This window comes from Aristolochia californica, unplaced genomic scaffold (assembly GCF_029961685.1).
Source record: "Aristolochia californica isolate CCGP_79_NKW_82.1479 unplaced genomic scaffold, dmAriCali1.0.hap1 SCAF_1, whole genome shotgun sequence".
Lineage (NCBI taxonomy): Eukaryota > Viridiplantae > Streptophyta > Magnoliopsida > Piperales > Aristolochiaceae > Aristolochia > Aristolochia californica.
Window position 1 is genome coordinate 5704836 of NW_027181770.1, and position 12513 is coordinate 5717348.

Genomic DNA, 12513 nt, shown 5'->3' on the forward strand with positions numbered 1-12513 from the left:
GACATGTTTTTGCTATGTGGTGGGGAGATTCGGGTGTTATACATATCCACTACATAGTATTCTTTTTTTATGGTTTGAGTTTCCATGAAGTGGTTTTTTTTTAATGTTCCCTTCGTATGTGCTTTTTGCATGTTTTACTCAATCGATACAAGCTATATTTGATGTGAATCATTGTTCCATGTTCTAATCGTGCCAACTTGTTAAACACTGAATCATGATTACTAAAAACAAGAAACCCTCATATGTGATTTTTGCTTGGTCTGTTCATCTTCTATCATTTTTGTGGTAGTTTTATTTTCATGCTCTCTCATTTATTTGTTGTTTTCATACAAATGAACAATTCAATCTGCCTTGGATAATATTTGCAGGCATGCCATACAAAAGCAGAATATGAGGAATACGGTGCAAGTATTTGCGGCACAAACCCTATCTTTAAAGGGATGTATTGAAGTTGGCATGATTTTCTTTATGGCAGTTTCTTCCATCTATCCAATTGTACACATTTCAAACAACCTTTCTTACTCCCGCCTTACCAATCAAGATATCTTCTTCATGGCCATATACCAGTATACAGACCTATCTGCAACTTGTCATTGGAAATGTACTATGAACAAAAGGTTTGTTTCAAGCGCAAGTATTCCCGCATTGAAGGTTGTTAAGAAGCTGTTGCCTGTACACCTTTGTAGGTAGGGGTTTTGGGCACCATAGACATTAGACATGATGCTAAGATGAATGGTATTTTAGCATTCTTCTTAGCTGATTAAGAATAACATTTTTTGTATTGATTTATTTCATTAGGAGGAAGTTCCACTTTGTAAAAGATTAATATATTCTTTTTTTGTTCATTTCAATTTCTTTGTAGACAATGATCTGTTTATCAGGGGGAGTTTTGAAAATTTAAAGTGAATTATTGCATATTGATGGGAACTTAGGATAATTTGATACAGAACTTACAAAGGCCCTCCTACCCAAAACACTATTTGATTCAATTCACCATACAAGTCAAATGATGGCTTCCACATAAAGAGGGGGAGAGGTTAAATAAGTTTGAATCTAAATGCTTCAAATGAATAAATTTGGAAATACATGGTTGACTGTGTTGCACATAAACGCACTAAAGAGATAATCAGAAAAATTCTTAATAACTCATTTTAAAGAAAGCTCAAAGGTGTTGGAACTAATTCATGATCAACCTTTCTACTTTCATGTAGAAGAAATTCAAATGAAAAAAAGAACAACGCTTTATTTGAATAATCTTTCTTTTAGGTTATTAATAAAGTTGTATGTGTATTTATTTATTATTTTTATTCAATTTTATTACTATATTAAACTTCATATTTAAGTCTCTAGTAAATAAAATATAATTAAAGTATGTATTTGATTAATTAATTACTTTTAATTTTATCAAAATATATTATTAATTAATACCATGTAAAAAATCTATCTTATGTTATTAATATAATACGTTTTTATTCATTAATCATATTTATTTTTTATTTACTCTATTGTATTAGTGATTTAATAGTAGTAATTAAAATATTGTTAACTCAAACACTTGGTTTAATTAACTTATTTTTATAATTAATATTAATTTTCGAAGATGAAGATGAAGATGAACTTGTCCACACTAACACCCTATTTCGAAGATTTCGAAGGTGAATTTGTCCACACTAACACCTATTTCGAAGATGACACACTAACACCCGTTTCGATCCTCCTCCCCCCCTCCCTATGGAGATAGACTAGGAAAAGGCAAGAAGAGTGCAAGGCCATGGACTCAGAACTTTGAGGGAGCAGATAATTCTAGGCACAGACCAAATTAATGGTGAATGACCCAAGATATGAGCGTTACAATTACAGTCGGAATTGCACAAATTATATCGAAAACGGGGATTAGAATGAAATTAGAATTTAGAATATACAAAAAGAGAACGGAAAAAAATGTAATTGTTGAACTGGGAAGGAGCAGACGCTTCTCTTGCTGCAAGTGAGTTGAAGAGACTGAGACAGATTCTCCGTTGTGAAGAAGGAGAGTATTCAAGGTTTTGTTTTAAAACCCTTCCGCATGGTGTACGAAGCGCATGGCAGGAACTTGATCCACTGGAGGAAATCCGCCCTCCTGCCATCTCTAGACGAAACCACGAGCTATCAGTACGTATACTACACCACCTTTTGCTCTCAAATCTGAGGAAGCATGATATTAAATTAAAGCCCCCATTTTTTTTTCTCATCTTGTTGTGAGATATACGAGTATTACAGTCCTTTGTGTTCCTTTTACCTCCCCGCATGGTTTGATCAGTATTTTTATGATCTTTCCGTCGAACTCATTTGAAGTTTGTTTCTTGCTAGTCATAACTTAGGAATTTTTAGACATGACTATCAGTAGTCGCCTACTACATATACTGTGTCATGATTTTGATAGTCCCCTGTTACATTTACTGGTTCTTGATTTTGATAGTAGCCTATTACACTCAGTGATCATGATTTGTGATAAATTCCATCTAGTTTTTGTTCAACATCTCTTCTCCCTTCAACATATTCTCATGAGAATCTAATCTTTTGCGATTTGTTGACCACATTCACTTCAAGTTGCTTCCTTATCAGAGAATTTGCGTTCAACATTCTTGTTTACTCTGGAGTGTCATGTCGTTGGTCATGTGCAGCTCATTTCGAGAGCTAACCTGCATAAGCATTTTTCTTTTGTATTTCTGTAGATGAGAATAGATGGAGATTTTTGGATTGGGCTTTTGGCTCAATGGCCACATGGCTGGATTTGTGAGTGATCTTGGGTTTACTATGTGTAATCAACATTTTAAAAAGAAATCAGTAATGATCTCTTTCTTTTTTTTTGAACAAAAAATCATGGAAATGCAAGGAGCAATGTACTGTATAAAAATCCAAAGCAATTATACATGCCGTGATAATTATATCACAGTTGAGGTCTTAGGTTGAGTAGGGTTTTCACAATGAGTTATAGAGCGGATGTGAGAATAGGATTTCAGTCTATTTCTAAGAAAAGCTGATGCCATGATATAACATTTATTAATGTTGCATTAGTTTTTTTTAGATTTTATACTATATTATGCTGAAATTTGTATCTAAACAAGTATAATCAAAGTTGTTTGTGTGCTTCTAATAGAAGGTCTAGTGGATTTTAATTTTTGTTCATTTTCTGATAAAACCAGAAAGTTAATTTGGAATGATATTTATCTTTTGCTCAGCCTAATCGTCTGAGAGGCAGACATGTTGACCATCAACAGAATCCATTCCAGACGCCGCCCAGGCTTTGCATACCATCAGATGCTTTCACTCGTCAATGTGAAGTTGAAATGGGTCAAAGACAGCATCCTAGATTCAGTTGTTGCAGGTGAGAGAGACCTTAAAGCTGCTTGGGAACTTAAAGACATGATTGCTGCTGATCCCTGCAAGTGCCTTCCTGTTCATCGACTTTCTAAGCGGAGGAGGCAGCTCGGCCTAGTGGACATTAAGGTTTCCTCCTTCATGAGGCGATACCCAACCCTTTTCCAAGAGTTCCCACAACATGATGATCTTAAGGTCCCCTGGTTCCGATTGACTGAGAAAGCTACAGAACTCCATCATGAAGAGCTTGAAGCCCTCCAAGACAGTGAAGATGCACTTGTTGAGAGACTCTGCAGGCTGCTGATGCTTACTGTTGACAAAACCCTCCCACTCCAAACTATGGACCAATTGAAATGGGATTTGGGTTTGCCTTATCTGTATACAGAAACCCTAATTCCCCTCTACCCACAATTCTTCCAATTTGTTCAGCTTCAAGACGGTCGCACTGGTCTCCAACTCTCCATTTGGGATGAATCCATTGCCATTTCAGAATTACAGAAGAGCCAACCAGCTGTCACTAGTGCCTCGGCCATGTGCTTGGCATTTCCTGTGAAATTCACAAGGGGATTTGGATTGAAGAAGAAATGCATGGCATGGCTAAGAGATTGGCAGGCTCTTCCTTATACTTCCCCCTATGCTGACCCTTCTGGACTTGATCCCCGGACTGACATCTCGGAGAAGAGGATTGTCGGTGTCTTTCATGAGCTCCTCCACCTCACCGTTGGCAAACGGACAGAGAGGAAGAATTTGAGCAACCTCAGGAAGCCCCTTCAGTTGCCACAGAAATTCACCAAAGTGTTTGAGCGCCACCCAGGGATATTTTACATTTCTCAGAAGTGTGATACGCAGACCATCATTCTTAGAGAAGCTTATGAGGGTCAAGAATTGAGCATGAAGCATCCTCTTACGAGGGTTAGAGAAAAATTTACTGATATGATGAGAGAAGGAAGACTAGCTAAGAGCAGGGGATTGTACAAGAAAATAAAGTCAACAGCTAATGATGATGAACATGAAGAAGGATTGGATATGTCCAACAGTGAGCTTGAGAGTAATGAATCAAATGAGTCTGATTGTGCTTCAGAATTTGGCTTGCTTTCTGAGTGAAACACATGCAAATAATTGAACGTTTGTTTAATTTTGTGATGCATCAGTGGCATGGTGGAAGGAGGACAACGCTGGTATTCTTCTTTACTTCAACTAGCTGTTTTTAAGTTCTATTAGTTCCTGTTTATTCCTTGTGCTGCATGACCCGACACCCCCCCTCCCCCCCCTCATTTTAGAATTGTGTAACCCACATGACTATCATGATGAGTCCATCATGACTTCATAAAAAAAGCATGATGTGTTCGTGAAAGTTAAAAAATTAGTATGATGCTGCTAGTTTTTTTTTTATTCCTATACTTAAATAATGTTTTAGTAGTTGATATTTGTGAAAACCCAACTGGTTCACTGGGGTTGTTTGCTAGATGTACAGAACAGCTTCTGGTATCTGCTTTATTATGTGGCTTAATTGTTTCTTGGGTTCAGATCTCATGGGTGTATGTAACAGTAATCACACTTTTGGAAAAGCAAAAAAAGTATCACAATTGCCTTAATATTTTTTAATTTGGAAAAACTAAGGCATTCTTTATTTTTTACTGTTAATTAATTTTCTATGGTTTACCTTCAACTTTCTTCTATTGTCAACCATGTGAATGCACTCCAAGAAGTGCTATCTTTTCTTCTTCTTTTTCTTTGTTATTTTCCAGCATGTTTGCAGCACATCACTTGTTCTCCTTGAGAAGCTGCTCTTATTAAAATCATTCTTTCTCATTATTATAAAAACAACACGTGTTCCCCTCAATGTAAGAGCTTCAACTCTATTTTTTTTTTAAATGGAGAGAGAGCTTCAACTGTGCAATCTAAATCATTTTTGTTGTTGCTGTTGTTGTTTCAATTGTGTCAAAACAGACCCATGGTGGTGAAATGTTTTTTTTTTTTTTTTTTGGTTTGAAGATTTCTTTTTTATGTTCAAGAGATCCAGAAGTTGAAGCAATTTTGATTTGTTTCCTTTCTTTACCTAATTTCTGTGTACTCTTCCTCATAGGTTTTCCAATGTATTTCAGAATTTTCTTCTTTTTTTTTAATTTAATTTTTTTTTTATATATATGGGTCATAGTAGTTACTCATTGAGCAATTTACTTGTAGCAACTATCGAACTCTCAATTGTGCCTTGCAAGTTTATTGGGTCAATTGCATATAGTGATCACAATTCGTGATTTGGCAAGTCGACTTGCCATTAAGGGTGGACAGTTTCCGCCTTGTATATTGGGCTAATTCTCCCCAAATCACCCTGAGTCCAGCCTATTTACTCCTGGGGTGAACCAACATTCAGTTGCACGGTCCCAAATCCCAGTTGCAAATCCATGATAGTGGTATCTCTGAGACCTAGATGTCAGCAAATGGTCTGTGTACAGGTTCCATGTGCAGAGGAAGCATCTAATGCTACTGTTTTTTTTAAAACAGGCCTTAACAAGGCTCAGTGGCTGGATATCTTAGAGTAATCAAGCCTAAGAGTTGAAGACAATTAACTACAAATTACCCAGTTGAAAGATACAGGAAGCTCTGTTGCCAAATGGAAGTATCAAGTTACTACAGCTATCAGCTTTATCAAGTTCTTCTACGTACCGAGTCCATAACATGACAAAGCATTGGTTAAATAATCAACTATCACTTAGTATTCATGGCTCTGGAGTTTTATTACAGGTATGGTTGGTTCGTCAAGGGGCAATTTTTAAGCAGTTCCCTCTTATTGATTATTCTTATGGCTCACCATGGGCCGTTGGTTGTGTTCTTCTGACAGTGAAAAACCATGTGCTTTACTCTTGGTGAAAGAAAGTAAATAAGTTACACTGCAAAGAGACTTGCTTGGTGTTATTGGAGAAGATTTTATGGTAGGCAACGACCTACAGCTCAAAATTGTCCCATATTTCTGTCTTATTTTGGTTTTCATTAATTACTCTGCAGGCTAGTAACAGGCTGTATATACAAATTTTGAAGATTCTGTGAGAGTTCTGTGACCCTGCATATGTGTGCCTTTGTTCTAAGTGGAACCAAATAGATTGAGCATTTATGGATACTAATTAGCTAGGAAGCTTCCCAATCAGTAGAAAACGACTGTTTCGAACTGAGCCACTGAAGGCAACTTTCCTTCCTGATCAGATTTGTATTTGGATTTGGATTTGAATCAGAATCAGGATCAGGAAAGAATTAAGCTTGTGCCCAAGCTTGTAAGGGGCTTCCCCGAACCGGAGTTACTGGAAGAACTCGCTAAGCTGTTCCACGATTTCATGGAACCCATATATGGCTGGATTAAAAGGGATCACCAAGACTCATCCTTTGTTCCATTGTCGAAAAGTAGAAGCCTCACCTCAAGCATGGGAGAGAGGTGAGACTGAACTCCACAATGTGCAGGCATTTACGTCTCTGTTATGGATCCCTTAGGGTGGTGAAGGAGTTCATTTCTCAGTTGAGTTTTATTTATTCATACTAAAAAATTAATATTATAAATAAAAATCATAAGATAATTACACTAATGAGACTTCACTTTATTCATATCGTTCAGAAATTCATATATATATATATATAAAATAATTTTTATATTCTAATTTTCTTATATTTGCAATAGTTTTTATTATAGGTAACTTTTTAAATATATATTTTGAATATTAATTAGTGATATTTTACATATTTTATTAATGAGAATTTAGACTAATTTGGATGTGTAAATGACACGTGTCGCTTATGTTAGACCGTCGTGTGGGTGAAGCGGACAGTGATTACTCCGTTTTACAGCCGCACCGCGGCCTCCTCGTCCTTCTTCCATACCCTTGTCGGGAAATGGTACCGTCGCTCCTCTCCATTGGCCCTTTTCTTCATCTAGTGGGACTTGGCTGTGCCCTGAATTGGTGATAAGATGAACTTCTCTCGGCTTCTCTCGCTTTTCGTATGCTGCTTTCCGAGCTCCGAAACAAACGCGTAAAAATCTGTCGGCAGGAAATGGATTTTGTTTCTTATTTGCTCTTCTTTGCCATCTTGTGCCTCTCCATGAACCTAATCGAGCCTAATTCGGGTGAGTCCCTGATCTCTGTTTCAGCTTGATGATAGCCTCGTCTTCTTTAAGCTTCTTTTTTTTTTTTTTTACTTAAAACCACTGAGTTTATCTATTTCTACCTCGTTTTTGGTCTCAAATGAATGTTCTTTGTTGATTCTAAGCGCCTTGATCGTATGGCTTGTGATATGCGCTTATTCATTTTACGAGTTACATGTAATATATGAGCTAAAATCTTGGAACTGGGTGGAGAAGGCCAGCTGTCGGAGCAGACTCCCCAGAATAAGACTTACTTCCAGCGTTTCAGCTGGTGGAGGCGTCTATCTCCAAACATTTGGTTTCCTTCTGGAAGCGAAAAAATACAATGGACTCTGCTTATTTTTCAGTATCATTAATCTATTAGCCAGAAATGTTCCTTTCTTACATGATTTATGTTTATTTGTAAGGTATGCAGATTTACGAGGAGTTGAATGGTTATTTGTTGCAGTACTGGGTTATTAAATTGTCTTCTATTTATTTGACTCAAGATGTTCGACATGTCTCCGTAGAGTCCATGGGAATAGAAGCATGAAAAATGAAGATAAATCCTTCTGATGACAAAAGTTGTTTCTTTATTATTTCAGAAGCTTAAGTGTTTGTCTTCTGAAAAATTTGCAACTTATTTGAACAGCTTTATGCCCAGCTGGTTGGAATGTTGGCCCAAGTAAGAATAGGTGTTTTAGGTCTGTGGGCAGCTCGCATTCGTGGGATGCATCAGAGGCTTTCTGTATGGGATACAATGGTCATCTGGCCGCTCTAACATCAGTTCAGGAGCTACATTTTGCTCAAAAGCTTTGTGCTAGTGCTGCAAATGGATGCTGGGTAGGAGGACAAGGTTTCAACTCTACTGTTGGCTTTAGCTGGAAATGGTCTGATAATACCTCAAATTGGGACGAGTCTATCTTTCCAGGGGCTCCATTTCGCTCCATTTGCACCAGTGCTTCATGCCTGGATACTAATCCAAGCAATTCATGTACCTTGGTGACTAATGGTCGTGTTGCTCTTGTGGGTGAAAGTTGCAATACATCACATGTATTTATATGCATGCTTGATATAGGTATTGATTCTACTCCTTCAATTCTTTTCAGCCAAAGTAGTTGTGAACATTCATGTCTTTTGAGAATAAGGTTGACAATTTATTTATATGGAGCAACAAAAAATGCCTGAAAGCTCAAAGAGTCATTCTGCATCCTCTTCAGTCTATTTGTAAAGTTGTGACCTTGTTCAGGAAATGATGATTCCTTGTACTCTTTATTAATTTTACACTCTTAAGCCAAATATCTGAGAATTTATTTGTGCTTCATGGTTTTGATTTGTACCAGAGAGCAAATGTTTCCATAAGCACTGCCACAAGGAGTATTTTATCATCCTGGCAGTTGTTAGCGGATTGATCCTTTCAACTACTCTTGCTGTTGTAGTTTGGCTACTTCTGTACAGAAAAAGTAAAAAACGGAGAAAGTCAAGGAGACTGTCTAATCCAGCAACAGCTGCCCTGGTTCCTCCATCATGGAAAATCTTCACCAGTGAAGAACTCAGATCGATTACCAAGAATTTTAGTGAAGGAAATCGACTTGTTGGAGATGCCAAAACAGGAGGAACTTACAGTGGAGTTTTGCCTGATGGATCACGGGTAGCTGTAAAGAGATTGAAGAGATCTAGTTTTCAAAGGAAAAAGGAATTCTATTCTGAGATTGGAAGAGTTGCTAGACTGCATCATCCGAATCTGGTAGCTGTAAAAGGATGTTGCTACAATCATGGAGACCGCTATATTGTTTACGAATTTGTTGCTAATGGACCTCTGGACAGGTGGCTGCACCACATACCAAGGGGAGGTAGGAGCTTGGATTGGGCAATGAGAATGAGAATTGCCACAACTCTCGCTCAAGGAATTGCGTAAGTCCATCTTTAAAATTTTATAAAAGAACTACTATTTTATGATTCTCATCATGTAAAAAAACAAAAACAAAAAAAAACAAATAGAACTGCTGTTGTACAAGTCATAATTCAGTTAGGGGATGGGTGTACTGTATCTTAATCATTACATATTTCTTGCAACAGGGTAATCAAGGTTTTTAGAACCAAGTTATCTCTGTTAAATCAACCGATGGAGTACTTGTAATTAGTAATTGGCATGGTGGTACTTGCCAGGAAATGCCTTTGGTGAATAACACTAATTTGGTACCGCTAAACACTAGACCATCTTTGTTGTGCATGAAGAGCATCTTAACTGAGAAGGGAAAGAAAGCATTCTTGTCTGAGCCAACATGAAAATGCTTATTCTTTTGTTTTTGGAATGGCATATTGGGTCAATTCCATCTCTGCTAAATCTAAAGCATAACAAAAATATATGAAGAAGTAGGCGTACAGACATTAAGTAATTTCTTTGGCTTTAGGCTTTTCGATCTCTAAAAGGTGGTGTCTTCACATAGTTTTCCTCTTGCATTTCTGAAGATTGAATGCAGAATGAGTTTCTTTCTTATGGGAATCCATGCTTTCCAAACATGGCTGACAGTATGTTTTTTGTCCTGATTTGTTAACTTTGATAGTGGTAGACCTTCATTACAGAACTGTGATCTAAGCTGAAAGAAGTAGACATCTAATTATTTGTGCAAGTAGCACCCCAAAAAAAATTCCAGTTCTAATTGCTCAGCGTTATTTGACCTGCATTACTCCATGTTATAAGATTAAACAAGAAGACTTCACTTTTCTCTGAGATCATGATTTATACATCTTACTTATTTATGTGTCTTACCAAAGGAATTTAGACGAGTGTGCTCAATTTGCTCCAGTTATTTTTCTAATTCTCAATATTCACCATGGTATACCCTGGAGAATACTGGCACTTGCAAATCTGTGCTTGTCCTTTGTTCTAATTCCAATTTTTGTGATATTCTAACTATGAACCTTTTATATTTAAAACAGCTTTCTGCATGATAAGGTGAAGCCACATGTTGTGCATCGGGATATCCGTGCCAATAATGTACTCCTGGATGAAGAGTTTGGAGCTCACCTTATGGGTGTGGGCCTGTCAAAATTTGTCCCATGGGAAGTAATGCATGAACGGACTGTGATGGCCGGTAGCCATGGTTATTTGGCTCCTGAATTTGTCTACCGGAATGAGCTCACAACAAAGAGTGATGTCTACAGCTTTGGTGTACTGCTTCTGGAAATCATAAGTGGGCGCAGGCCTGCACGAACTGTTGATGCGGTTGGTTGGCAGAGTATATTTGAGTGGGCGACACCCCTAGTTCAGTCACACAGGTATCCAGAACTTCTGGACCCTCTCATCATCGACCTTCCTGAAATTGTTGTGATACAAAAGGTGGTAGACCTTGTATATGCTTGCACACAGCATGTCCCTTCTGTACGACCCAGAATGTCACATGTAGTCCATCAGCTTCAACAATTGGGTTTAAGAAGTGCCTCTGAACAGACAAGAAGTGGAACTAGCTCAGCATCTGCTTCGCGGATGTCACCTATGGAGGTAGAGTCTGGTCCTTGAGGTTAGTCAGTAGTTATAGCAGTAGATCCATCTCAAACTATTTGTTCCAGTATTGATTTTTCTCTAAACAGACATAAATCTGTTATTTCATCCTTCTTACCACAGAATCTTCTACTTTAGCTATCTGGGTGACATTTTGTGAAAACAAGGAGCATCCCTCCGTTTTGGTCTTTTTCGTTGATCCACTTTTAGCGATTATTGATTGTTAATTCTTGTTTTTTCGTGAAGTTCACGAGTACTTAGTTTGTGGATTGGTCAGTTCGAAAAATGAATGTTGCAGCGCCATTAGTTAGCTGAGATAGTTTCACAGTGGAAGTAGTTTTTGCCGTCATTTCCAGGGAGTTCATTTTCAGGAAAGGCTCTTGAACGAGCTTCTATTCTGAAGTCTTATATTCATTTCTTCAAGAAAACATTGTTATCCGCTCCTGCTCGCTATCCGACCAGACAGGATTTTGCATCTGAGCATAAATTTTGTAGCGTATTGTCTTTGCATCAATTATGGACGAATGTTCCTTCTAGTTTTTCTTTATAGCTTACGAACCAGCCTTTTGATCTAAAGCGAGTATGGGGTGGGATTGCTGATGTCTCATTTGAACTAATGGAGATTCTTCATCAGTTTCTGCAAATAGCTGAAGTCGCTTTGCAGTATAGTTCTCCGTTGACGTAACGGTGGGCACAAAAAAATTGAAAACCTCGATTAGAAAGTTGAAGTAATAAGATGTGGAAATCTATAACGTCGTTGGTTAGAACACCTGTGTAAGTAAGCTTGGCAAATTTTTCTCTTTTCTTACTTTTCCTTGGTGTCACTTTCCTGGTCTTGATCTCTCTCGTGTTATAATTGTCCTTGATTACCTAGACAAAAATGAAGGTGTGCCTTTTGGAAATCAAATTCATTATCAAAACAGATGACAATTATTGCAGACTAGCAAAAAGGGTCCCCTTGTCCCACGAGGAAGGGGGAGGGATGTCATCTCATCCTATGAGACAAGGACGAGGTTGGTCAGCAAAATTGGAGGACAAGATAAGTCCAGTTCAATTCAGTTCAATTCAGAAGACCTGCCCTCGTGTTGACACATTCGAACCAGCTCAACTGAAACTAACGCTTGAGTTAGGCATGTCCGTTCAAATAGTGAACCCATTAACTTAGGCTAGTCAACCAATCAAGATTTTCCATCCAACAACACAAAAGGGCAGGCAGCAACTGCCCCTTTTCTCCCCTTTTTTTACTACAACGATTCCCTATTGCCAAAACCTAGTAGGAAGGAAGGCATCCCTACCCTATATCATGCAAGAGCTCATATAACAGAGAAGACGAGAAAACATCTCCTTTGCCAACAAATACAAATGAGGCCAGGGGCCTCTACCCTCTCCTTGGCTATGTCCAACTGCCACATAACAGAAGAAAGAGGTTTGCGGCTCCCTAATACCTCTCTCACCAACAGACACAAAGGAAAGGGGTAAAACTCTTGCCTCCTCATGTGAATCAAAGAGTTATACCCACAATTGTATTTTTTTGTTTTAA

At 37.9% G+C, this 12513-nt stretch overlaps 2 protein-coding genes across 2 annotated transcripts; both read left to right on the forward strand.

Moving 5' to 3' along the window:
• The first annotated feature begins 2001 nt into the window (after positions 1-2001).
• Positions 2002-6429, forward strand: LOC137943853 (protein WHAT'S THIS FACTOR 9, mitochondrial-like). Its single transcript, XM_068789284.1, has 4 exons — positions 2002-2151; positions 3222-4538; positions 5866-6105; positions 6203-6429. The coding sequence occupies exon 2, from the start codon at positions 3244-3246 to the stop codon at positions 4462-4464; it is 1221 nt and encodes a 406-aa protein (XP_068645385.1). The 5' UTR covers positions 2002-2151; positions 3222-3243; the 3' UTR covers positions 4465-4538; positions 5866-6105; positions 6203-6429.
• An 810-nt stretch (positions 6430-7239) lies between these two features.
• LOC137943842 (C-type lectin receptor-like tyrosine-protein kinase At1g52310) lies at positions 7240-11164 on the forward strand. The gene is made up of 4 exons (XM_068789276.1): positions 7240-7471; positions 8121-8546; positions 8812-9382; positions 10412-11164. Exons 1-4 carry the CDS (start codon positions 7348-7350, stop codon positions 10989-10991), a joined length of 1701 nt encoding a protein of 566 aa, XP_068645377.1. The 5' UTR covers positions 7240-7347; the 3' UTR covers positions 10992-11164.
• Positions 11165-12513: the final 1349 nt, after the last annotated feature.